Source organism: Pezoporus wallicus, unplaced genomic scaffold (genome assembly GCF_028554395.1).
Source record: "Pezoporus wallicus isolate ANWC-B61680 ecotype Strahan unplaced genomic scaffold, APGP_CSIRO_Pwel_v1 contig_8108, whole genome shotgun sequence".
Lineage (NCBI taxonomy): Eukaryota > Metazoa > Chordata > Aves > Psittaciformes > Psittacidae > Pezoporus > Pezoporus wallicus.
Genome location: NW_026638088.1, coordinates 3,063,475 through 3,090,137, shown reverse-complemented (window position 1 = coordinate 3,090,137; position 26,663 = coordinate 3,063,475). Strand labels below are relative to the sequence as shown.

At 39.7% G+C, this 26,663-nt stretch overlaps 2 protein-coding genes across 5 annotated transcripts in view; one reads left to right on the top strand and one right to left on the bottom strand.

The window, feature by feature from the left end:
• EFCAB7 (EF-hand calcium binding domain 7) overlaps positions 1 to 19,070 on the bottom strand; it is a 31,245-nt gene extending 12,175 nt beyond the window's left edge. For 3 of the 4 annotated variants that reach the window (XR_008972168.1, XM_057409380.1, XM_057409378.1), the window contains exons 1-9: positions 18,973 to 19,070; positions 18,641 to 18,744; positions 16,302 to 16,489; positions 11,301 to 11,512; positions 8,464 to 8,550; positions 7,486 to 7,681; positions 6,280 to 6,404; positions 1,451 to 1,592; positions 648 to 757 (exon numbers count right to left, since the gene is read on the bottom strand). Coding sequence is in view for 3 of the 4 variants with exons in the window: in XM_057409380.1 (XP_057265363.1) it covers positions 648 to 757; positions 1,451 to 1,592; positions 6,280 to 6,404; positions 7,486 to 7,681; positions 8,464 to 8,550; positions 11,301 to 11,512; positions 16,302 to 16,488 (1,059 nt within the window). In the remaining variant the exon portion in view is untranslated. Of the gene's footprint in view, positions 1 to 647; positions 758 to 1,450; positions 1,593 to 6,279; positions 6,405 to 7,485; positions 7,682 to 8,463; positions 8,551 to 11,300; positions 11,513 to 16,301; positions 16,490 to 18,640; positions 18,745 to 18,944 lie in introns of all 4 variants that reach the window. The other variant, XM_057409379.1, reaches the window with a different exon arrangement.
• Positions 17,055 to 26,663, top strand: part of ITGB3BP (integrin subunit beta 3 binding protein) — a 29,154-nt gene continuing 19,545 nt past the window's right edge. Inside the window, exons 1-3 of the mRNA XM_057409235.1 lie at positions 17,055 to 17,064; positions 18,922 to 19,198; positions 23,255 to 23,297. Coding sequence (XP_057265218.1) covers positions 17,055 to 17,064; positions 18,922 to 19,198; positions 23,255 to 23,297 — 330 coding nt within the window. The remainder of the gene's footprint in view (positions 17,065 to 18,921; positions 19,199 to 23,254; positions 23,298 to 26,663) is intronic.

Here is a 26,663-nt window from a genome sequence, read left to right as displayed (position 1 = left end):
TTCCTATGTAAAAAGTCACATGTAACTCAGCATTTAAGAACAAGCTGAATTTCCTGTGCCTTGGAAGGGGGAAGGAAGTTAATGCTGCCATTTCTCCTTCCCTATTCCTGCCACAGGATAAGAATATTTTGTGCACTGCGAAGTTCAGAATCACGTATCAGGCAAGGAGAAAGAAAATTATAGGGAATTTCAACAAATTATACCTTTGAAATTTTGGTTTTACAGGTGCAGGAATACAAGTGAGTTTCCACAGAGTATCTATACAGCTATATATAGATATCTATATCTATCGATATGTGGAAGCATAGAGACTTTCCACAGAGTATATATACAGATAACCAGCAACTCCACAACACTTGCCCATACACCACATGGTAATATGGACCTCAGAAGAATAAACTTCTGAACATGTGGTTTGCAATTCAGCCCATCCAAAGGGCAAAACTAAGATAGTGTTACATCTTACCTTGCAAAAGTGCTGTCAGTTTTGAAAAGGAACATACACAGAACAAGTGTTCCTCCTCTTCTCTAGTCTGATTAGGTACAGTTTGAATTCCTTCAAAACACGTGGGAACTCATCCATGCACCATTAACACATACACTAGAGATATAACAAGTAAAATAGGAATACAACAGAACTATCTAACCTCTTGGTTTTGTTGTTCAGTAAAGCTCACAAGCTGCAGATTTTCCTGGGTTTCATTTTCCTTCAGAATATACAAAGCTGTATCCACTGACAACCAGTGACAAGATATTCCTAAAAAGAAAAACATTCCCAACACAAATGCTCAATAATGACACAAAATGCTTTTTCTTTGAACTCCAAAGTCGATATTTCCAAGGTATTTATACTAAAGATCCCTGTCAATGTAACATAGAAAAGAAGAAGCCATTATATGCTATCTGGATTTCCTTCCTATTTAGGCTGCTCAGATAAATTGTTCCAGATCTTCTCATTGTCTTACAGATAATGATTACTATTAACAGTTCTAATATTAAAATCTTTGGTCATGTCTGATTTGTTTGGCTTGGGTTGGATTGGAATGGTTGAATCATACAAATGTTGAATCAATGCCATCTGAATCTCTGGTTTCTCATAGCTGCTCAGCTCCTGATGGCAATCAATCAATGAGCTACTAAGTGGTCTTGAAGTTGATCAGACCACAGCAAAACAATGAATGCAGAGGCTTAGTTCTACAGTTAGGACTCAAGAACACCAAAAAGTGGCTACACACCATGCAACTCTGTTAAAAAGTTGAAGATGTTTTTGATTTCTCACAGGAAGGTAATTGCTCTGCTATCATGAATCTTTTCCTTACATCCCAGTATAATGCTTTCCTCTTCATAACAAAACACAAAGAAATTTCTATGTACAGGACAATAATGTGCAAAAGTAGCATTTGCTTTACAAATTGTAAGTAAGTACTCCTTTGGTAACAGAGATACTCACCTTCTTCCTGATGAATGTTCAAAGGCTTGATGGTGATACACATTGTAGACCTTTGAGGTACGTGCAACCTGTACTTGTGACTAATGATTTCACCATCTTCTTCTAAGTAGAAGCATCCTTTGGACTGTGCACAGTGCCACTCCTGGAAACCAAGCAAACATCAGATGTTGCCTTCATCTTTGATCAAGATAAAGTTTTCTCTCTGAAATATTAATTTGATGATTTAAAAAAAGCCTACATAAAATACACCCCAAAATACAGCACTGACCTTCTACTTAAAACAAAATATATATTGACTCAAATAGTCCTTTTTGCAGTCCATTTTGCAAAGCAGTAACATTGCTCCACTTGTGAAAATGCTTGACAGACATACAGATTACCCCAATGCTCAAACAGTTGAAATGAAATTTGAATTGCCACAAAGAATCAAACTGAATTCATGAAATTCTCTGAACTGTGTGATTTACTGGCATTTTGCTACATTAGTTCCATCAGGCCAATCAAGCAAAGAACATAACTGATGAGCTGAACAATGAGGAACTACTTGCTCAGACATATCACAAACACAGGTACTGGTCAAATTAACCAATTCTGCCCAATTGCTGTCAAAGCTATTGGAAAGACAAACTGAAAAGTAGTGTTTGTGAATAATATGGTTTCTAGAGAACCCATGAGTGTGCTGAGAATCTGTAACAGCTACATGCTTCAGTCTGATTTTTTTTTTAACAGCAGGTCCCAATTTTCAATTTCAAATAGCAGTTGACTGATATTTCGTTAGCAAAATAAAACTAAAGTCTATACAGACATATCTCACGTTTTGAGGAATGGAAGACATTCTTGGTTTGCCTTCTCTGCTCTGGATTAAGTCCATGACTTCTAGTCACTTCCCTAGCAATGGAAGATAATGTTTCTCAGTGGAGCCTAGAAGAAGGAATCTTTCAGTGTAACTTTAGCAGAGAGCTTTGTGCAGGTGGCTGTACCTATGCTCAGTCTTGAGTGCCTCAAGTAAGCTAACACTGACTTGAGAAGAGAGATGGTAAAAATTGGAGCAGCTCTGCATGTAACTCCCAGTTATAAAGATGACAACTAACTCCACTTACGGTCAGTCTTACCAGAGTGCTGTGTTTCACCTCCCTTCTTAAAGGGCCACTTGTCCTTACAACACACTCACACTCACTTGATGGTACTTTACAGTCAGTGACCTAAAGGTGTCAGGCAAGAACTGGACTTCACTCGTGTACATCCACTCAGGATGCTGAGCAACTTTTGGAATGCATGCAGCTCTGACCCTGAATTTGGATTTCCCCACTCAGATCTCCAGATTTCTTAATATGAATTACTCCTGGATTTAAAAGCTTTCAGTCCTGTGCCAGTTTTGCCATTGATTTTTATGGCAACAGGATCAAGTCCTCTATACTAAACATTTCTCATTCAAACATTACCAAATTCATCTTCATTATAGTCCTTTCTACTTTAAGTACTTTTATAAATTAATCAGAACAAAGAGAGATGTACTTTGAGCAAATTCACCCCCTGTGTTGGCATAGTCAGACTGCAGAATCTAATACTATCTCTCACTTAATTTTCTGCCTCCGAATATGCAGTACATTGAGATTTTTCCTTAAAGCCTGACACAGCTGAGGAAACTGGTTGCCAGCTCACTTAGTCCCTAAACTTAATACCTTACAAAACTGTTTAAAAACTAACCATTTCCAAAAGATCAAAAAGTCTGCTAGAGAAGCACTATGGCTGGTTTTTGAGACATAAAAAAATGTAATACACGTTTTAACAGCAGTCCAACTGTGCTAGAACTATTCAAAATGATACTGTGATGACTTTTATGTTCAAAAATTACTAACAGCCATGTTCTATTGCCCCTTTTCCACTATGGCAGTGGTCTTCAAACCATCACTTCAAGATAGTCCATGGAGAGTAGGTTTGCACCTGTTTTTATAGCTGTCCTTTCAGATGGAAGACTACCTCTTTTGCTGTTTGCATTCAGGTAGACATTGCTACAACAGAGACATCAAACAATCCAAGCAAGCAGGGAAAATACCTCAAGGAACAATGCGTAGTTTAAGATGCGAACAACAGTAAGGAAAAGTCTGGCAATGCTCCGTGGATCAAATACTAAACTGTTATTCTTGCAGAGACCATAAGGTGGTGCTATGCTCTGTAAATTATCCATGTCAAATTACAAAGAGGGATGTAAATTTGGGAATCCGAAAGATGATTTTCTGTTTTTAGTATGTCACTTCAAAACATAACAAGAGTTGTCAAAGAATAGCTATCATAATCGGAAATGGTAGCATTAGAAATGTTAATCATGAAGAAATCACATACTGAAATAGTGACAGAATGAAAACACTGCTGCTGTCAGCGCTGGTCGCTGCCCAAATAATGAATTCTACTGCCATTACATTTAGTTATTATTGGAATTGTCCACACAGTCATGCATAACTCCAAATAAAAAGCAATGTTCGTGAGAGGAATTGTTTCTCTGACTAAAGCAAAGAATTTCAATGCTTTGTCTTATACAAACCTGTTCATACACAAAGAGAAATTATTGCTAGTTCAATTGCATGAGGCTACTTCACAGGTAGGAGTGGGGTCATGCAAGTGCTTCTTTCAAGAAGAAGACTTTTTGTCAGGTATTCCTTCTGCTACCCTCTGTGTGTACAGGTCTTTCACCGACTTAAACAGCACAGAATGCAAAAGTGAGACTCCTTAGCAGGGATAATTTGGCTACCCAATGCAGACAGGAGATTTCACACAATACACTGCTTGGGATTTGGTTTTCATGTCTTTCAATCTTGACTGAAACCAACACAAAGAAAACTTGGCAGAAATTTAAGATCTCCACTAGCCTTCTTTTAATGACTTGTGACTCAACTCAGTTGAAGTCCAACAGGACAGTATGCAGTTTATTCACATCTGCAGCACTCCTGTAAATGATCTTTTCTCCCCAGATTTACATATATGGTTTTGAACATTCATTTTGAACTCCACTAACTAAAACACAGAGAATGTACTATGAATACATTCATGTTTTCAAGGGATTCTGAATCTAGACTTTCACAATGCTTTGACTTCCACTATTTTGCTCTGTCAGAAATCTGTTCCACTGCTTTCTTCTGTCAGTAGTGACAGTACAAGGGGCTTTAACCTGTCAGAGGAGAGATAGAGATGAGCTCTTAGGCAGTTCTTCCCTGTGAGGATGCTGAGGCGCTGGCGCAGGGTGCCCAGAGAAGCTGTGGCTGCCCCATCCCTGGCAGTGTTCAAAGCCAGGTTGAACAGGGCTTAAAGCAACCTGCTCTAGTGGAAGGTGTTCCTGCCTATGGCAAGGGTTGGAACTGGATGAGCTTTAATGTCCCTTCCAACACAAACCATTTCAGGATTCTATGAAATCTAAGCTGGCAATGGTCCAACTTCACAGTGGCAATATTTTGTCACTGTCCCAAAAAGACAGGTAAACTGCAGAAAAAGAAAAGGTAAATACTTCTGAATATAAGATAAAAAAGAAGAACTTTGGGGTGTTAGATTCTGATCCACATCACAAACGAATCACTGTGTATTTATTCATTGATTTTGACATTGAATTTGCATTGTGGCCTTAATAGTTAGGATTGAAAACATTACTAGTTCTACTTACATATTTTCCTGTTTATTGATTGATTTCAGGTTTGTATGATGCTAATTAACAATAATCAATATCTGCAGCTGCTTTTTTTCAGTCAGGTTTTACTAGCTTGTACAAAGAAAGAGGAATCCAATATTGGGGAAGTGTGCGATGGTTTTATATACTACATATCATGTTTGAACAAGGTGAAATTGCAGGTTAAATTGCATGGAGGTCCAGATACCTAAACAGACTGCAAAGAATTCCTTTGAGATTCTGGTTTGAAATTTTAATATAGAGCAAATGTCACTGTATAGCAGTGTGGAAGATATAGAGGACTTCAGAGTTCAATAACAAATACAGAGTTGTTATTTGAAACAAAATGTAACTCATGAGAACAATCAGTTCAGTTTTCCAGCAGCAGTTATACTATGTGGTCATAATCATTTTTCCCCCTTTATAGAGGAGTCTCAAGGTGCACATTTTTAATGTACCCTAGCAGTTTCCAGTTAATGTTTTATATTTCTACAGCTATTATATTCTGGTGAAAGAAAACTAGTAAAGGTTCAGTCAAGAAAGGGAAAACAAAGGAAAGAGATCAATATTAACACTCTACAAATATTGACTTAGCAAAGTGACTTTGTTGTCTTTCTCCCACAGGGATTTATATTGAATGAGTGATTTATTTAAAAGAAAATCCTGATAGAGCATATTAGTCTAACTAAAAATCAATATTTTCAGGCTACAGCATATATTTACAAAGTAATGCCCAACAACTGAATATGCTCTCAGCTCTGTTATTTATTTCCAATTACCTTTCATCTAAAGGTTTATGATACGCAATCTTTCAGGCTATTTAAGCATTTAAAGTTCTCACCAACCTAATCAATTATTAACTTTCAAATTTCTCAAAAAGTCATTAAATGTTTTATCCAACAGTGGTTTCATTTATAAAGCACACACTTTGTTCTACTAAACCTTCACACCTGAAAAATTATTGTCAATAGCTAAGTGTCAGCAAAACCAACAATATATAAAAATGTTGATACCAACATGGATCAGGAAACTGCTCAGTAGTTTAGAGCTGCCCTTGACAAACTATTACTAAAACATAAGCTAAAAATTGGAGAAAAATGGTTTCTTATTTAAAATGCAATAACGTGCCTACAGGAAAACAGCATAATCCCAATAGGACTGGCCGACATGATACCTTCATGGTGTCTGGCTCAGTTAGCTTTGTGTTTCTGTTGCTCCTGGCAGCCATGCTGATAGTGGTAGAGATAGATGCTTTGCAGCTTTGAGCTGATGATGGTCTTGAAGGAGTTCTGCTATCACCTGTAAACATAGGTATTTGGTTACAATTGCATCATCCCACTTCCAGTGCTATTTAGCACAAAGCCTTACATTCATAGGTGTCCGGAAAAAACTGGATGACAAGAAATTAAATCAGAGAAGCTGACTTCCCTTATATGTATATAACAATTAACAATTCACTAGTCAAACATCTTTACTTCTCTGAATGTACATCCCAGGTGAATGGGAATACAAATGGCAAAACCTTGGAATCAAATCTGCCTGAAGGATGAGACACTGTTACCACATGATTCCATTTACCTTGCAACCAACGTAAACCTCTCCTGAGTGGATAGGTTTTACCTGCTTCTAATTTCAAATTATTTCTTTTCAGGACAATAAAGTTTCCCTGCCATATAGTGCATCATTTACACAGAGCTGCCCAATGCAATTACTTCCAAGGATTTACTTTCTGGCTCTGTATTTTGGGGCAATTCTACTAGTACAGTTGTTATCTAACCACATAAACTCAGTCTTCAGCACTGTTCTGTCATTTTTACACCTCTTCAGTATTGCCTAGAATTGAAGCAACTTAAAAGGCACACACTACATGCAATATTTCACACATGGTACCTTTGAAGTCCGTTAGCCTGTGGTCTTTTTCCAGTTTGGAAAGGTTTTAGATATCTTTGTAACTTCAGGAAGAACATTAAACTCTCATATTGATTGTGCTTTAAAAGGGGCCTCAATAATTGAAACAAACATACTGCACATTGATAAATGTTTAAGGTTTCATCTCTGACCTGGGAAGGAAATAAATAATCTGCCTGTATTACAACATCTGAGCATTCATTTTCTCTCTTCCCTCTGGACTGTGTCATATGAGAGTCACAAAATTCACCCTTTACAATACAAGGGCTTGAGAACATCGAGGCAGCCAAAGTCCATGTGAACATGGAGGTCGGACACTCTACGAGACATTTATGTGATTGCCACAGCAGAAATGAACATTAGTCAAGAACATCCTCACTACTCTGAGAACATTAAACAAATACCCAAACGTTCACTGGCCCAGAGCATGATCTCCAACAGAAACACAACTCCCAACATGAAATACAAATACCTTTTGTAGTTGACAGTTTGTGATCAGTTTTCCTCGAGACTCTTGGTGATGGTTTTGACATAGGCAGTGTGATCTCTTCAGAGGAAGGATCAGTTTGATTTCCAAACTGCTGCTGCTTCAATCGACTATCAAGTTCCAGTCTCTCTTGTGCAGTCTTGCAGCACTGCTCTCTGGTTGTCATGTATAAATCACAAAACTTGGGATAAACAAAAATAATCTGGTAAGTGAAACATTCTTTCTCTTTAAGGATTAAAACGTAAGGAAAAGACAGGTCAATAGTTGCAATGCTTTTTCTTAAAGCACAATACTCATTTCACTCCAAGCAAGTGACACAGAAAAATAGAGCCATGATTCAACAAGGAAGTCCAAATCCTGAAGAGAAATTTAGTGCAACTTTCAACCCAAGAGGTGATTTATATTTATAGATTCCTAAGATCCTTAATAGGGAGTTGTTTTTCTCCTGTGAAACTATATTTATATACAAATGATTGTGGACTGTTTATTCAGTTCAAAACTTAATCATTTAGCAGTTCTGTCAAATAAAAACCCAGTGAGATGCTGCATCTTGAAAATAAGATGCTCAACACGTACATTATGTGCCCCACATAAGAACTTATGAAATGCCACAGACGTGTCAACTCTTCCTGGTCAGTTAAGTTTGCTGTCAGTTGTCATCTTTACTCTGCCATTCCTTTAACTCTTGATTTCACACAGGCTGTTAGGCTTCATGCTGGCTATTAGGCATTGCTTAATGCATTAAGTTCACTTGCAGCAAGTGACCTTTTCAAGGATAGCAGCCAGATAAAGTGAGTGAAACAGAACTATACAACAGCCTGTGTTCCACTATGTAGGCAGCTGGGGGAGGCCTAGGCCAAGGTAATCAACAGATGGAGGTGGTATGTATTGTGTTTGATAATGCTAATACTGTCAGTAATATCAAGCCAATAAAACAAGAACAAATATCACTGTTTCCCATACCTTGTTGTAGTCAAGTTTGCCACCGCAGTTAAAATCGGCTTGTTCAGTAATGGCATTCACTTCATCCTCAGTCATTTTTTCACCCCTCTGCAATGAAAAGCACCACCTCAGGTTGGGTTCCTAATCAAGACTGGTGTTCATCTACAGAGGACACTTAACGAAACCACAAGGATTCTTTCAATATATTTTAGGGAACCTTAATCTTGCAAAAGATCTAAATGCACTTCAAGGGGAATCATCAAAATAGATGTTGACACTGTAAGAAATTATTGTCCCTACAATTCTCAGACACATTGCATCAGTTTATGCAGTTTTGGTGGTGTCCTCTGGAAACCTACCACAGATGATAAATCAGTCTCAGAAAATCTTCCACAACTGGGGAATCCCAGCCCTCATTCTCACTTACATTATAGCACGCTAACAACCAAGAGCTAACTTCACAATGGCTTCACTTACTTACTTGAGCTATCCTATTATAGCAGGCTACATCTGCAACTCAGTTCACTAAAAGGGTTACTCCAGGCATGAACTTGCCTTGTGCCTATCTCTGCTTGGAATAATTAGTGTGAAACCAAAGCAGTTTCTCTCCTTTAGGAACCAAGCCTGAAGCTGCACCATCTCAACTGCCCAACCTGCAATGTGGACACAAGGTACATCTCTCAAGAAGAAAGCATGTCTTCCACAAGGTCCTCCAGCAACGTCCTCTACACAGATCCACAGGGCTGTTAGCAATGACAAGGCAACATGTGTTTGCTGTACAGAAACCTACATCACATCATGTTTCAGCTATATATCCATGGCGTAAATTTGGGACTGAAAACTAATGCCAACTTCATTGTTGTTGAACACATGATATGGACATACTGTACCAGAGCCAGAGTGGATTGCAACAAATCAAACCTTGATCCTCCCCTCTTTGAGCAGCACCAGTTGCTACTGCAAGTAAAAATCCCTCGGTCTAGGTCTATATAAAGCAATGCCCTGACGTTGTTTAACAATACAGAGTTTATAGCTCTTCATGGAGTAACTACAGTAGTACTCAACGTCTGTACTTCTACCTTTCATTATATAGAGTATTTCCTTACCACTGCAACTGTATCTTTTGGTTCGTGTGGAATGAGGACTGAAGGTTCTGCCTCAATGTTTGAGGTAAACAAGTAATTCTGTTTTATCGAGTCAAGCACAACAAATACAGTATGTGAACTGTCAGTTCCTTCTCAGTTTGCTCTCCACATTTCCTTAAAATTGTTTTATTCTCACTTTTAAGCATTCTACTAGAACTCTACTAGTAGTTTTTAATTGTAACTGCTCCTTAGTGTATGTGCTGTGCAGGGTGGTTGGCTTTTACAATGAAGGAGGTGGGTTTCATCATCTGTGATGTACATCTGTCTAGTTTAAAGGCAGAGCATTAGCTCTACAGCAGCTTGGAAGACTTCTGTATCAGGGGTTGTTTGATTGCTTTGCAGATCCTCAGAAGACTGGTATTGTTTTAGAGTACACAATGAAGCCTAAAACTATGGTGGCAGCTCAGCAGCTAAACGAGAAGTTTTAGGTATTTTTTTAATGTCATTATTTTAAGCAGCATTAATAACATATAACAGATAAGCCTTATGACATTTGCATCCTTTAGGTGGATAATGCATAAACTCCAACCGAAGTATTCACTTACCCCAGTAGAGTTTACTTTTAAGAGCCTGATGAACTATCTGTAAGATCCAGTGAAGTCACTGGCATGACAGAACATCAAATAAAATGAAAGCACTGACTTTAATATTTTATGTATAACATAAAAATATTATTAAACTTTGTATCTGAACATGCATAGATACAGCTTGTGAGGGGAGAATAGCAAAGGCATGTAATTACTTCTCATGGTAAAAGCTTGTAAACCCCAAAGGGATGAACAGAGGGTTTGCACTAACTGACGCAAGGGAGAGACACAGGCTTCCCTTTCTGCTGCTGCACTCCATTATAAACAGGGTTTACAACAAAGCTTTCTCTCAAACTATGCAAAGCAGTTTTTCTGGCAGCTTCTACCTTCAAGGCACAGACAGGTTATCAACTGCACGGCTGTAAAGTGAAAAAGTGGAAGAAAGATCAGCTAACCACATAAAATTTGGGAAAAAACAAAATCAAACCCAAAGACCATGCATGAGGTTTTGATCTTTTGATTCTTCTGATCAGGAAGATGTGTTTACACATGCAGAACAGTTTTACCAGCTCATTTCCAGAATCATAGATTGGGTTGGGTTGGAAAGGACCTTGAGATCATCCAGTTTCAAGCCCCTGCCATGGGCAGGGGCACCTCACGCTACACCATGTCACCCAAGGCTCTGTCCAACCTGGTCTTGAACACTGCCAGGGACGGGGCAGCCACAGCTTCCCTGGGCACCCTGTGCCAGTGCCTCAGCACCCTCACAGTAAAGAACTCTTCCTTGTATCTAACCTGAACTTCCCCTGTTTAAGTTTAAACCTATTACCCCTTGTTCTATCACTACAGTCCCTGATGAAGGGTCCCTCCCCAGCACCCTTGTAGGTCCCTTCAGATACTGGAAGCTGTTCTGAGGTCTCCACGCAGCTTCTCTTCTCCAGGCTGAACAGCCCCAACTTGCTCAGCCTGTCTTCATACAGGAGGTGCTCCAGCCCTGATCATTCTCGTGGCCTCCTCTAGGCTTGCTCCAACAGTTCTACATCCTTTTGAGGACACCAGAACTGCACACAGTGCTCCAAGTGGGATCTCACGAGAGCAAAGCAGAGGAGCATGATCACCTCCTTTGACCTACTGGTCACGCTACTAATAATTAAAGATGGACAATTAAGTTTCCACTGATACTTACCGTTGTGAGAATTCTATGAAGTTCATCATGTAAAATATATCCAGTCTTATCTTTGTCTATTTTTCCAAATGCTTTCAGCAGCTCAGTTTTTGTAGCTGGTTTTTCTTCTTTTAAAATAGTACAAAAATCATCAAAATTCAGCGTAGTTGTTTGTGAAGTCCAGTATTTATTAACTGTCTTCTGAGATGGATTTCTTCCAGCCTGTTGAAGCACTGAACAACAGAACACAATATTAACTATATCATCCAGCTGTCAGTAAAGGAGTTTGTTGAAAACATCCTTTAATCACTTTCCATGTTCAGACTTTCTATTTAAGCCCCATCAATCCAAGGGGAAAGTGAGTATGAAGGACTCAATCCTCTACTGATACAGTCTGACCTTCCCTGGCCTTGAATTCTGTGGTTTGCACTAGAGAGGCTCAAGCAGCCCGAGGGGCAAAAGAACTCACTTGCATCTTCTTTTGAAAGGAGACATCAAACAGGCAGTGTCTAGCACCCCATATCATCCCTTGCGAACTCTGATCCAGCACAGAGGTAGTACGGCTGAGAATCACACTCACTTTTTTCTACAGAAAAAGAAAGAAGCTAGAGAGCAGTTTGGGACTTGCCATAACACAACGATATCACAGGAATTGTTTTGCTCCGGCTCTGAGCTGCAGCTTCCACTTACTCATGTGCACTGTTGTACTAAACTCAATGGGATGTCATCCTTAAAGAAAGTTAATGGGTTTAAACCCTTAATTAAGCAAAATATCCATAAATTCAAAGACAATCTCCTTAAGTGACAAGTGAAAATTCAGCCTAGTGTCTATATTTCCCTTGCCTTAATATCAAGAACCCATTATTTGTAAGCTACTACATTACAGAATCCTAGAATGACTTGGGTTGGAAGGGACCTTAAAGCTCACCCAGTGCCAAGCCCCTGCCACAGGCAGGGACACCTTGCACTAAAGCAGATTGCCCCAAGCTCTGTTCAGCCCAGTCTTGAACACTGCCAGGGATGGGGCATCCACAGCTTCTCCGGGCACACTGTGCCAGCGCCTCAGCACCCTCACAGGGAAGAGCTTCTGCCTAAGAGCTCATCTCAATCTCCCCTCTCTCAGGCCCACCTTGGCCTGTCCCTGCAGGCCCTTGCCAAAGCCCTTCTCCAGGTTTCTTGTAGCCAGTTTAGGCACTAGGAGCTGCTCTAAGGCCTCCCCTTAAGGAGACTTCTCCAGGCTGAACCAGCCCAACTGTCTCAGCCTGTCTTCATAGGAGAGGGGCAGCAAGATTATTAGATACTGTTTCTACTGAGATCCATATAAGACTTTCACCCTTATTTTTCCAAGAACTGAAATCTAGCATAGAATTTATCTTCAACAATATTTTATGTCAAATCTATACATCTGAACTCATCAATTCAAATTACACAATATGTATTTCAAACGTAAAAGAAAAATGATACCAACAGCCAATACCATACATGCAACCAGTATGCAGTATGCAACCAGACCTGGCATTCTTCAAAATCCATTTGCTGGGTCTAGTTAGCCTCTTGAAATTTTTACTGAAAATATCCTTTCATCAGCTGCCAGCGTGAAGAAGGTATCATGTTAAACTGAAATCCAAATGCACAGTCTATCTGGAAATGGAGGGATGTTTTCGTATCTTCCCATATAATCAAGTTTTTAGGGAAATACAAATGATCCTTCATCTCTTCCTACACTGGCAGTTGGATTTTCAGCCAGCTGACCAACGACCAAATCTATATAGGCTGAGAGCAGATCAGTAGCATCTGTGAAATGAGGTGGTGGCATCGTTACAATTCTCTGTAGGCAACTGTGTCACCATCAAGAACAAACACAACCAGCCACCTTTGTTGTTAATCTCTGATTGAATGCCAAGGACTAAATAAAGATTTCTGTCCTGTCACCTTTGCAAACAGTCAGGAGAATACAGCAAAGCTCATTTCTTTATCCATGCAAAGCCTGGGCATGCAGCAATTGTTTAAGGATTTCAATGTCAAGGTCAGCCAAGGAAGGGCAGTTTCTCTGTGTGTTTGTGTACGTGGATAGCTGAGCTCCCTGGAAAGTCAATATAGCTCAGTATTCACTTACTTTAACAGAGCATCCTTCAAATATATGATAATCCTGTATTTTTATATAGCCAGGGAGAACAGCACTTGACTCCCAAGTCTGTATATCTGGAAGTTCCAATAGACTGCACCTTTTATCATAGAATCATGGAATAGTCAGGGTTGGAAAGGACCTTAAGATCATCTAGTTTCAATCCCCCTGCCATGGGCAGGGACACCTTACACTAAATCATATCACCCAAGGCCTTGTCCAACCTGGTCTTGAACACTGCCAGGGATGGAGCATTCACAACCTCCCTGGGCAACCCATTCCAGTGCCTCACCACCCTAACAGGAAAGAATTTCCTCCTTATATCCAATCTAGACTTCCCCTGTTTCAGTTTTAACCCATTACCCCTTGTCCTATCACTACAGTCTCTAAAGAAGAGTCCCCCCCCAGCATCCCTATAGGCCCCCTTCAGATACTGGAAGGCTGCTATGAGGTCTCCACACAGCCTGCTCTTCTCCAGGCTAAACAGCTCCAACTTCCTCAGCCTGTCTTCATATGGGAGGTGCTCCAGTCCCCTGATGGTCCTCATGGCCTCCTCTGGACTTTTTCCAACAGTTCCATGTCCTTTTTATGCTGAGGACACCAGAACTGCACACAATATTCCTTACAGACTGATCCTGCTAAACACCTTCAGTAATATTACAACACAGGAAATGAAGTTACATTCCATGAATAAGTCAAACTCTGACAAATAACATTTTGCAGGGCCAGTCTCTAGTTAATATTTTAGTTTAGAATTTAGGCAAACATCATGTAGCAAGAGATGCTTAAACACCGGCACCAGCCATTTGATAAATGCCAGAATTTACTTAAGATGCAATAAAAGTCTGTAGTAACTCTGAACGCTTTCAAATTCTAAAGATCTTAAATATCTCTAAATAGACTGGGAGCCTGAGCAATTAACTGCCCATTCTGTGTTGACCTTGAAACCAAAATGCCCAAACACATGCTACATGGCAAAGTAGCATATGGATAGAGATGAAAGCCAAAGCATATATAAAAGAGATGACATTTGTTCACACCACTCCTATCTTAAAATCCAGATTATCCAAAACTATCATTAGGATCCTATAAAGGCACTTTTATTACAGCTGAGAAAGCCTGGATAAACACTAAGTCACGTGGAGAAAGAAGGTGCTTTTCAATGGGTAGAACTTCATGTACTGGTATAGGGAAGAAGCTACGCTCAGCTTTTATAGTGGAGTCTGCACATGGAGACCTCACATATTTTAGGCATGGCAATGCAGGCATTAGTGAGAAATATTTCCTCACATGTGCAAATAAAACCTGGTCATTAGAATTATGATATAACTAAATTATTTGACAGTTCAGCATGGTTTTGCCTTTAGCTGTTGCTTGGGGGTTTTATTACAAACAACTGAAATGCCACAATACACACACATACCTTTTCCTGGCATCATAACCTATGAGGAAGACTTGAGAAACCACAGTCTCAAATGCATTCTGAGCTCCACCCCAAAACCCACAAAATAAAAATCATTAGGCTTTTAACGACACATTTCAGTTCTCTTTATCTAACTGAAGATTTATGTTCTCATGATTTCTTGCCAACCACATGAGCTGGAAACATGCTTCCAATAAAGTAAGATAAGATTTTTACATCACAGAACTCCAGGTAAAAAACAGGACAGAAAGACACTTGCATGAGTTTCCCAGCATAATCCCATGCTGTTATATACAACCATGAATAAACTTCATGAAAAGACAAAAATGCTCTAAGAAAGAAAGAAAACAAACAACAAAAGACACCAAACACAATCCTACAACTCCAAGAGGTAGCAAAGTTGGAGTATATTTGTTTGAAAAGTTTTATCTGGGAGAGTAAAACCTATTTCAAAATTGAAACAGGTTTTTGCTCAGTCTTATCTTACTCCTTAGCTTACTCAGTCACTAAGATATGTTATACTAACACAGAGCCCTAACTACCATTTCTGAAGCAAACTTCTGTAACTCCATGAAAAGAACTTTGAAAGTCCATAGATTTTCAAAACAAACAGCTTTCAAAACAAAACACCTTTATCCAGCACAGCTGAAGCAGGTATTTTTTCATGCTCCACTGCTGACAGCAATACCACTTATCCACAAATATTAGAGGGATGAAAAAACAGAAACCTCATTTTAGTCTACGGGAACACTGTAATTCAGTAGGAGGTTAAATAAGAGTAAGATTTTTTTAATGAAACACCAGTGTCTGAAACAATCCATTAGATCATATAAATTGGGAGAGGAAAGGCAGTATGTTCACTTACTCAAAACTGCTTTGAGGGTAAATTCCTGTATCTGCGCCTACAGTACCAACCTGTTCTCCGAGTCTGCAAACCTCTGTGCCAATTCATGCCAGTTCATGGTGATTTTCTGGGCCAGGGCAATTGCCCACAATTATTAACTGTACTGAGACCAACTCACTTAATCATTTGACAGGGAGAGGGAAAAATTTACTGTAGAAGTGTCACAATCACAAAGCACTAAACAGGTCCACCTCAGGTAAGCAACAACACTACCATCAAATTTGGTGCTTTTAAACAACTCACTTGGGTCCTCTGTAAGCTGACAGCTAACATGGACTTTTGCCCAATCCTGCTGGTGATTTACAGATGAAAAGCTCTGTCTACCACTCCCACTTCCATGAGTCTTCCAGCGCTTAGCAGCCAAGATTAAGGATGAAAATGTCTTCAAAGATGCACCTACCAACACTTGAAATTTGAACTCTATCTAAACCTACTGTAAATTGCTTGAAACAGTTACTGAGTTTATGCACTGGGTTACACACTACTGAATTGCTGACTGCTGCTTGTAAACTACCCGTTGTAATCATCACACACAGTAGTTACAGGGAAAAGAAATAATCTATTAATTACCTAATCTGAGTTGTTCCTTTGACTTAATATTTTCTAAACTGCTTTTTAAAACAGCTAGATAAGCTGCTCGGCAGTTCATGTAAAAGGTGGCTTCTTCTTCATGCTGAGACTTCTTTGCTTGCAGACTTCCTGGGTGCATGACTTTCTCACTGGAGAGAGAAGCGTTATCCTCAGGACTGCTGGCCATTCTGTGAAGGATACAATTACAGTTACAAATTGTTACTGCCTTGCCTGTTTAAGAACACATCTGCTTTGTCCTCTGAAACACAGACTAGCAAAACCTATCCTAACATCAAGGTCATGTTTTTAATTCTCATTTGATATCACAATGATTATACAGTCATGTCATTTGAAAGCATAAAAACAAACTTTCAAGTTATCTCTGATAGAAATCATTGCTGTCCATGTTTAGAAATGAACCACTAGGACTTGTCCTTCCTAAACACTTTCACCAGAATTTCTATTCTTGCCACATAAGCTAAATTCTCATAATGACAGAAAGAATGGGATAATTTCATTTGTACAGAAGCACACTTGTTGGCTCTGAGGACTTTACTACCACTGTCTGTACTCTGCATGATCTGTCACAATGCTGACATTAATGGACATAATATTATTACAGTATGTTCATATTAATAAATGAATATACCATACCTACCGCTGTTTTGCTCTCGGTGCCACTCTCACTGTTGTTAGAGCTCACCAGCAGTAGAAAGGTTGGAGTGGTTTTGGGGGAAAAAAGTAAATTTAAACATGGCCACAGGTGTGAGAGGCACAGAATTATCTAAAAGATTTTTTCACCAAACAGCAACAACAGTAAATACTACCAAGAATGGATGCAGTGCTCATTTCATTGGAGACAGCTCTGTGGCTGCACGAGTGCAACTCACTTATGTTGGATTCTCTGTTATATTTCTTGGTGTTAACAGCAGAGTAAAAGCCTCCTTTGTCCTCCAGTGGAAACCACATGTGACCATGTTTATGTTGAACTGCATATTTGTCAGGATTTTCACCCTCACTCAAAAGCTAACTTTCATATTTCCAAGACTGATACAGCTGGAAAACCAGGTAGCTTTACACAGCTTCATCAGACACACTGTTGATGTCATAAACGCCATATAATATCCAGTGTTAAAGAAGTGATATAGTTATTAAATTGATTACATATTTTTTATGGTGCCAATCCACAGTAGACTGAGCTTTTGTTTGCTGATTTTAGCTGTAACTCAATAAAACATATAGCTAATAGTAAAATTGGTCAAAATTATAACCCTTAATCCTTCAAGTATGTGAAGTAAAGCACACTATTCTACTTTTAATAGTTATCTGAATATAATGTGCATAAAACTGTGCCACTCAGGCCTTTAAACTACAAGAACACTACCCATATAATTGTAAATACATGGTAAAAAGTATAAAATGTGTTTTTTCTACAATATTACAGCCACTCAAAACAGTAACTAATACTGTTTGCTCACCAATGGCCAGTAAACTCTAACAGCAGCTCTCTGCTTTTACCAAGGGTGATTAAGGTTTTTAGAAGGCCATCACAGAGGGCCACTAAATCCTGTTGGTCTAACAGCCTCTCCTATTATTTTATCCAATGTTGACTTCAGAAAATATATTCCAGCATAATAAATTAAATATCTCAAGTTCAGCAACAAGACAACGACATCGCAGGGTCCCCTTCAGGACTCATTGGATTTTTACTCAGAAGGCCTAAATCACTTGCACCTTGTTGAGTTATATAGGTCTTTTACACTTGGGAAAGAAAGATAATAATTGCTTATCATGGATGAAGTACCCTATTTATAATACACAGACCGCCTGTCTGACACTTTAATATTACACTGGCATTAAAAGGACCCCATAGGGACACTGTGATAGAGTCTGGTTACTGCAGACGGGTGTCACTATAATTAAGCACCAGCATTACACACACAAAATGGAAGCGGGTTAAAGTCAAGGAGGAAAAGAAGAATAAATGTTAATTTTCCAGCAACTAGTTTATAAAATGTGAACTCTCCTTTATACTCCTCCAACTTCCCACTACCGAGATATTTCTTACGTGGGCCACAATTCTGACCAGAAGTGCTGCCAATGCACTGCTCAGAAATCCAGCGAGCAGTAGCTTAGCGCCAGCTCTGCCAGCAGCCCCATGGTATGTTTTTACTGCACAAACGACGCTTCAGACAAAAACAGATGGAGGGGAACGATCCAGCCTTGGCTTGAAGTAGGAAGACAACACTACCTATTACATTCAGTTTTAGTTGCTACGATTCTAATGAAAACGATGTTCTAACTACGAATTAAGCCATACTCATCACCGCCACACGGACCTTTCCCACCACGGTCCCAGACCTCCATCCGCAGCAAACACACACCAGCTGCGAGCTTCCCACTGCCGCTTCCAACCTTCCGAGCGCAAGAGCCGAGGCCTCACCTGAAACACGGAAACTTTTACCCCACAAATCTCGTCATCTCCTTCTCCAGCGGGCGCAGGCGTTTTCTCGGGTTACATTTACCACTCAAAAGACACACAAGTCATTACAACCCGTTTCCCCCAGCCCCTCATACAGGAACCATCCCGCCCTCCAGTCCCCCTCTATCCTGCCCTGAGGGGACGCGTTGGCCGCCCCTCACCTCCCGCCCAAGCTGCGCTCGCACCAACCTTCCCGAGGGGAGGAAGCCACCACCGGCCTGGCTCCTACCGCTGCACAGCACCGGGGCGGCGGGGCCCGAGGAGCCACCCCTCCGCGCCGCGGGCCTGCTCGGCTCGGCTCCCGCCCCGCCCCTCAGCGCCGTTTCCAGCCGGAGGCCTTTGGCCGGTGCACGGCGGCAGCGGCGGGAGATCCGCAACGGCGGCGGGAGCGGCTCCAGGCGACGCGATGTCGTAGGTACCGGGGCGGGCGGCGGGGCTGAGGAGCTGGGCTCTGGGAGCCCCTTTCCCCCCTCCGCAGCGGGAGGTTTTGGAGTGGAGAGGGGCGGGAGATGGAGCCGGGGCCCGTGTGGGACGCTGAGGAGGAGCGCTCCTCCTTGGCGACCCGCGGGCTTCTGCTCCGGCAGCGAGCTCGTTCCCTGAGGAGAAGCGCGCTCGCCCGGCTGTCCGGAGAGGGGAGGAGCGCTGCGCTCTGTGCGAAGGGCGGGTTTTATTCCCAGCCCCGTCTCCCGAGCGTTGGGTTTGACCGGGAAGCGGCTGAGATGGTGGCTCCCTGGGGCAGAGCCCTTGTCCAGGCGGAGTCCCGGGGGACGATGCCTGCTGGTATGGGGGGAAGTATAAGTTATATGGCCGTGTCCGGCTTCCCCAGCCCAGGGAGGGAGGGAGGGAGGGGGGTGGTTTATCGCTGCGCTCCCCATGGATAAACATGTCTCTTCATCAGGGATTGTAGCAATAGGAGAAGGGGCGACAGGTTAAAACTTGAACAGAGGAAGTTTAGGTTAGATGTAAGGAAAAGTTCTTCCCTGTGAGGGTGCTGAGGCGCTGGCACAGGGTGCCCAGAGAAGCTGTGGCTGCCCCATCCCTGGCAGTGCTCAAGGCCAGGTTGGACACAGGGGCTTGGAGCAAACTGCTCCAGTGGAAGGGGTCCCTGCCTGTGGCAGGGGTTGGAGCTGGAGGAGCTTTAAGGTCCCTTCAACCCAAACCAGGCTGGGATTCCGTGATTCAAAGTCTGGTGCTGTTCTTGTGTATCTTTGCTAATCGTGGGCTTCTGAAGAACAATAATGCGTAGGATGTTGCTAACTTTAACAGCTGTTAAAGTGAGACCATGAGGCTCATGCTACCTATATACAGGCTTGGGATAGTATCTCAGTTTACAGCTCCTTATACAACTTCAAAGATAACTTATGTTAGAGCTAACATAGGTTCCAACGTCTGCCATTCTTGACCACTTTAAGTAATCATGCCAGACAGTAGTAATACAAAGAAAACACCAATACACAAACTTTGATATCGTTTTGGTGTTTAAGTCCCTGATTGCACACTGAGTTTAACTGCCATTTAAACCAAACATAGAAAATGATTCAAGGTGATTTCTTCTGCTTTTCGTATTAATAAGACATTTTTGCTGGCAGGTTTTGAAGATGAAGCAAATATCATGAATATGTAAATAGCTTAGAGATACTTTCTTTTTTCCCCAGTAAAAGCAGAATGTTAAGTGGAAGCTAACTGAAATGGCCTCAAAATGCACTACAGTACTCCCTAGGGTATGTTTAATGAAATAATATGATCAGGTCCCTGATTCTCTATCTTCTTTTTTGTGTATTCAATCTGTATGTGGCTGTTGCCATTGCATTTATTCATAAATGAATTGTGGAGAGAACTTTAAGTGTATGTGGAATTAAAAACAATATAAATAATTTATCTCTTTATGGAAAGTTAAATTGCATATGTAAGACTCTCACTGTTAAACAGTTCCTCATCTAAGTGGTTTCATCAAAGCATTGTTCAAATGACTGAAGGTATTAGCAGGACTGACAATATGACCTGGAATGATTGATGAACAATATGCTGTAGAAGTCATATGTAGTTCTTTAAGCTGATAAATCCTATGAACAAAATAATCATTGCAGGATGGACATTAGCCATAAACATGTGCCATCGTGCTCTGCCTAGTTAAGTTGTCAGGCCAACAATTCAAAGGCAGAAGGAAAACTCAGGTAAATAAGTGTGCTGTCATTACACACGCCTCATTTTTCTATCTCCTTTTCTCATTCACATTCTAACATTTGATTCTACACCATAGCCAAAGGAAGGCTTTTATAGAATCGCAGTGTAGTTTGGTTTGGAAGGGACCTTTTCCAGCCATATAAAAAAGATAAACCAAACCAAAGTTGGTGCTCTTTCTCCATAGTGCTTCCTAAAATACTTCAGGATTTTGTTTGCACCTAGATGCATGTATGGGGTTTTCTCCATGTTCATCTTTGGAACGACCTGAAAGAAGACACTTTGGCCAGCTGGGTCTTCATGTTCGATGTCTGGATGAATTTTGTTTCAGTTGTCCTAGCCACACATTTTAACTTAATATGAGTGAATCACAGTTGCCCAGAGATTTACCTTCTCACATTATGACATCAGAAAGACAATCACTAAAAACAAGCAAACCAAGCTGCTGGGTGGGGTGGATTGGGAAAAACAAAGGTGAACTCCTGAAACCAAAATTGTTATCTCCCTATACGATATGCCAGCTCCTTCCAACATTGAAGTGCTTGCCTGGAATGAGGCTGCCTGTTCGCTCAAGGTGTTTGCATGGGTTTTACAGACCAGCAAAAAGAAATCTGGGCTGTCTGCATCTCTACAATATTTGACAGACTTTAAAGAACATAGCCTTGACCAGTTCACAACTTTCACCATAGAAATTTTCTAAATGTTTATAATTTACTGGGATTTTCATGTCATTTCTCATTTATCTTCATCCTACAGCTATGTCGAGTCCAGATTCTGCTTTGCTTTGGCTTCCAGCTTCTTTTGAAGTCCATCATAAAAACTTCCATCATGACATGCCTTAGTATAACATGCAAATGCATTGGCCCCTAGAGCATCCTTTCAGAGTAGATGTATTAATAAATATAATGTTTCTCTGCTGCCACCGGGGTGAAAGATGGAATGGAGTCTGCATTCCTTAAGCAATATGGGCTTTTATTAAAAAAAGAAATATATTGTAAAGAATTCCATCAAACTGTTACAGCTTTGACTGCCCTTTGGCAAGAATTTCACTCGCTTTTTTAATTTAAATGTTACCTGTTTACTTGGCTTTTTTAAGATAGAATACTTCTGTTCCCCTTCTTGTAATAGAGATAGTTGTAAAACACTATTCATATCACACTGTTATCAGAGATAAATTTCAAAGATGTGTTTTCATTCTATTTTTCCAATCCTTTAATTTGCAGTTTTGGAATAGTAACATAAATTTTAAAAGGATATGTTTGGAATAAGGTCATCTTCAAAGTCAAAACATTCTTTTCCAAGATGAGAGCGGAGCTAAGTCCCTGAAATATGATGCATTTTCCAAATCTTGTTTGATATAATAAATATAATTGTATATAATAAATATGTTTCTTGGGGATTGTTCTTAAAAAGGTTTTTAATTCCCCCCCCCCCCCCATTGTTTTATATCATGCTTTAAACTATTGTTAAGATTTAGGAGTGTGCTTAAAAAGTTCCAGTTGTCTCTGGGAAAAATAGTCTTAATTTATGTTGACCTTTCTTTCCTTGGAGCATTTAGTCTGCATTCAATAAAATTTTGATGACTGCTCTTTAGAAGACAGCTGTACGATATAAAGTATTATAAATATTCAGCTTTCCTCTTCTAGTGTTGCCATTAACAGCTGGGCATCCAGTTCAGCAGAGCAGATTTTGCAGAGAGAGCTTGGCATGTTCCTGAATCAGTATAGTGAGGAAGACTAGCAGATAGTTTCGTATGGTTTGGGGACCTGTAAAGACATAGAGCATCTGTTCCCCAGTTAAGTCATAGTCTGGTAGCACTGAATCATGTTAAGAGCTAAAATGATGGGAAGAACTACTTTTTTCACCTTGGCTGTGTTTTAAATGCCTAATACGTTATTTCTACTAATGGCAAAATAATTTCAACCCTTCTTCAGAAGGTATGTAAATAATAATGCTTTTGCATTCTTTCCTTGTTTTTAGCCTTGAAAAAGAGACAAATATACAATGTGATTTCACTTCACTGTCTTGATTTTTATCTCTAGTGTAAAATGGAGAAGTGGATTTTCTTATGCAAATATTTTATCCTTATAAACAAGCAATGTTTTTGGTACACGGTATTTTAATCAGTTAAATTATTTTCTTTGGATGACATTAGTTTTCTTGCATAGTATTAAAAAAATGTGAAACACAAGAAAGAAAAATGTCTATAAAATTACCAGTTATAGACCTTACTAAGAGAAATCTTTGTGTCTAGATGACCATAAAACTTGTCTGTATTTTTCTCTTGCAGAGCTAAGAGAGCATTAAAGCTGGAGAGTATTAAAAAAGATATTGTAAGTATTTTTTGGTGTGTGGAATCATCTCGTCTGTATATATGTGTATATACATATATTTATATCCACACGTGTGGATAGACATGGTATTTTGTTAGAGCTTCATTTCTATTGTTACAGATTGGATGTTGTCTAGGAAAATCTTAACAAGGCACAAAACTACTGCTTAAAATATTAGTATAAAATTTATTATATTCCATTTGTCATGGAACTGCCTGGCATTAAGTAATGCACATCTGCATGAATCACTGGAAAATAATGGAGAAAGATGCATCTTTATATTGCCATCACTCTTTACCCAAGAGCTGAACGAGTTAAGATCCTTGGTGAAATCATTTATTAGAAATTAGCTCCATTATCCTGGAAGCAAATGTTCTGCCATGTAATTGTACGTGGAACAATATGGAATTATGATCATGCTGTAATCTGCATATTATAAACTGCAAAATTGAAATGAAAACATTAAAGGCATTTTCATGTCAAGGATATAATTACCTCCCTCAGCTAATCTGGCAGAATGAAACACTAAAGTACCGACACTGCAATAAATTTCACCACAGTTATCACAATAAAAATAAAATTGTACTGTTGCTATTATTTTCTGTAAATGCAGCTATAGTATACTCCGAATACCAGCATGTCATGACATATGTCAGTTTATTATCTGCTCCTACCAACAGTGGGTGTTGCTGCAGGCGTCAATCCAGAGGAGCTGGTGGGGATGACAGTGTTTAAAGGAAGGAAAATTTTGGAGAAGTAAATAGAAATAGCTGGTCAGCAAATGAGCTCCCAGTAAATCCCTGTGTCATTTTGCAGAGATTTGCTTATATGCAGCACATATTTGGAGCTCTCACTGGTATTTAGTAAGACAGAAATTTGCCATTTTGAAAATTTTCTAGATACTTTTTCTTTTGAATTTAAACAAAGGTGGCAAAATACTGCAGTGGCACTAAAAAAAATCATTAGCAATTTAATTAGCAGCTTAGTGTACCATTACCCAACTTGTTCTGCTCAGAATGCAGCTGTGACTGTAATTTTGCATCTGTTTCTTGGGCTTTAGTAATGTTTTTGTAGATGAGTGGTCCAGCTGAAATTACATAAGAGTTCTTCTCCTTCCCTAAAGCTATTCCTTCTCTGCTCCCTCCTCATAAGATAGTTACTTGATGGTTACTTGCATTCAGATTCTTGTGCTGCAAAAAGTCCATCTGAATGATAAAAACTTCTACTGGAATCTCAGTAATGTAGGTTTATGTTATGATTTTTAGTTCATATGATGCCTCTAATGGATACATGGCAACGATTTAAAGTGTACCTGCTGGACAGTAGGGGCTTTAAGTCACCTTTGTATCTGTAGCTTTCTGATCTGATCTGGCTGACATCCTGACATGATTTGTGGCTTTCACACATGTTACCTGGTAAACCTGTTTTTTGACCTTAAAAGTACTGCAGAGCCCTTTTGAGATCTAAAACTGCTGTAGTTAAAGTTTCCAGGGGTTATTTGTGAGACCTTAAACCTATGAGGTTTAGGCCTTCTCAGAGCTGTCTTTCCATGCTGTCCCATGCTCCCAGCTCAGCTGCCTTTGCCCTCAATTATGTCTCCAACCATCCTTTTTTCCAGAGCATGCAGGAGATTCCTGTGCTGAGGAATCCTTACTGGACTCAAAGATTAGTGTGTCCATTGTTTCATCTGGTTTAAAAAGGGGTAGTGTGAGGGTCTTATTCCAGCAAAACAGGGCAACATATGATTAAGAATGAATAAATGAGTTATTAATTTGAAATTGGAGTGGATAGGTCGGTTCCCAGAGTGCAAATATAAGGTTGACTGATATCCCCCCCCAACATGGCTTAAGTACTGTGTATTCTTTAATGAATATAAATCCCAGATACTCACCTTCTATTTCATTCATGGTGTTGAAACAGAGTAATATGCTTACCTATTATACTTTCTAACATTAATAAATGGAATAATAAATGGAACTTAAAGAGATTATAGAATAATCATGTACAATAAAGCTTTGATTGAAGAAATACTGTAGGAAATTGAAGGACTGTTATGAGTGACATGAAGACAAATGATAGATACTCAGTTTTACAGATGCAGTGAGGCTCAAGTTGGTAGAAAAGGGTGGTTATTTGAGAAGTGAGTTAGTCAATTTTTTGCTTACTACATAGAGATAAATTAATTTGCTCCTCTAACTCAAAGCCTCAGGAGTGTAACAATGAAGAAATCACTCCATTTTAATGTGAGATTTGTTTTGATTATACTATGTTTCCAAGGGAAAATAACATACTAACCAGTATAAAAAAATGTCTATTGCAGTGCATTGGACAGCCCATCTTTAAGCCCATGAAAGAATTCTGAAAGGGACTGGAAAAAATGATGCTGCCCAAAATGTCCCTTTATTCTTTGTAAACTGATGCTAATACAATGCAAGGGGTTTGGACTAGATGGCTTTTGAATGTCTGATCCAGACCATTCTATGATTCTATGAAATCAGTTGTTCACTACTTGGATTCTTCTCTACAGAGGTGGCTAGTTTTGTTTGGAAGCAGTAGTTTACATGCCTGCAGATTTTATCTCCTTGAAACAAAAGGTGGGCAGGACTAGAAAGCTGTCATTCTGCAGCTTGCTACATGGAGTACCTGCCAGCACTTTTGTTAAATAGTTGGATCAGCAGGTCATCAAAGTGGGTCTGGTAGTAGGCACATTGGTTGTTACACCAAATTCAGCTACCCAGAAAATCCTGTAGCCACTTATCAGTGGTTTCTAAGAGTGTAACATGACATTAAGATGCTGCTGGTGCTATTGGAGCCTCCTTTAAGTCCTATATGTGTTCTGTTACTGCATGTGTCTCATTTGTGACAGTCGTTGATGGTGTTATTTAAAACTGCTAGACTTAGTTGGAAGCAAGTTGTTACTAGAGCTAAAGCCCTTTATATGCAAACCAAGTGTGGATTTGTTTTTTTCCTCTGTATATTAGTTTTGCAGTAAAATCCTAGTTTCTCAGAGTTGCAATTCAGCATTAGAAATAACCATGGTTTTATAGAACTAAAATAGTATTAAATAGACAGAATGAGAACTACTTGTTTATAGTTCATGCGTCTTAAACTCTCGGTACTGTAGGAGAAATAATACCAGGGTTTAACTGCTTAAAAAAAGCCCAAACAATCAAATGTTCATGCCAGAGTAACTAAATATCTGGAAACCACATACCTTTTGTATATGAGAATTGGTAGGTTAGTATTTGAAGGGCTTTTTATTTGAGTAAAACTAATGTTACTGAGGATGGGGAGTGATATAGCAGCTCAGTGGGCACTTGGCAACCAGCAAATATCAACCCACCACAACCTAGAACATGGACTTTC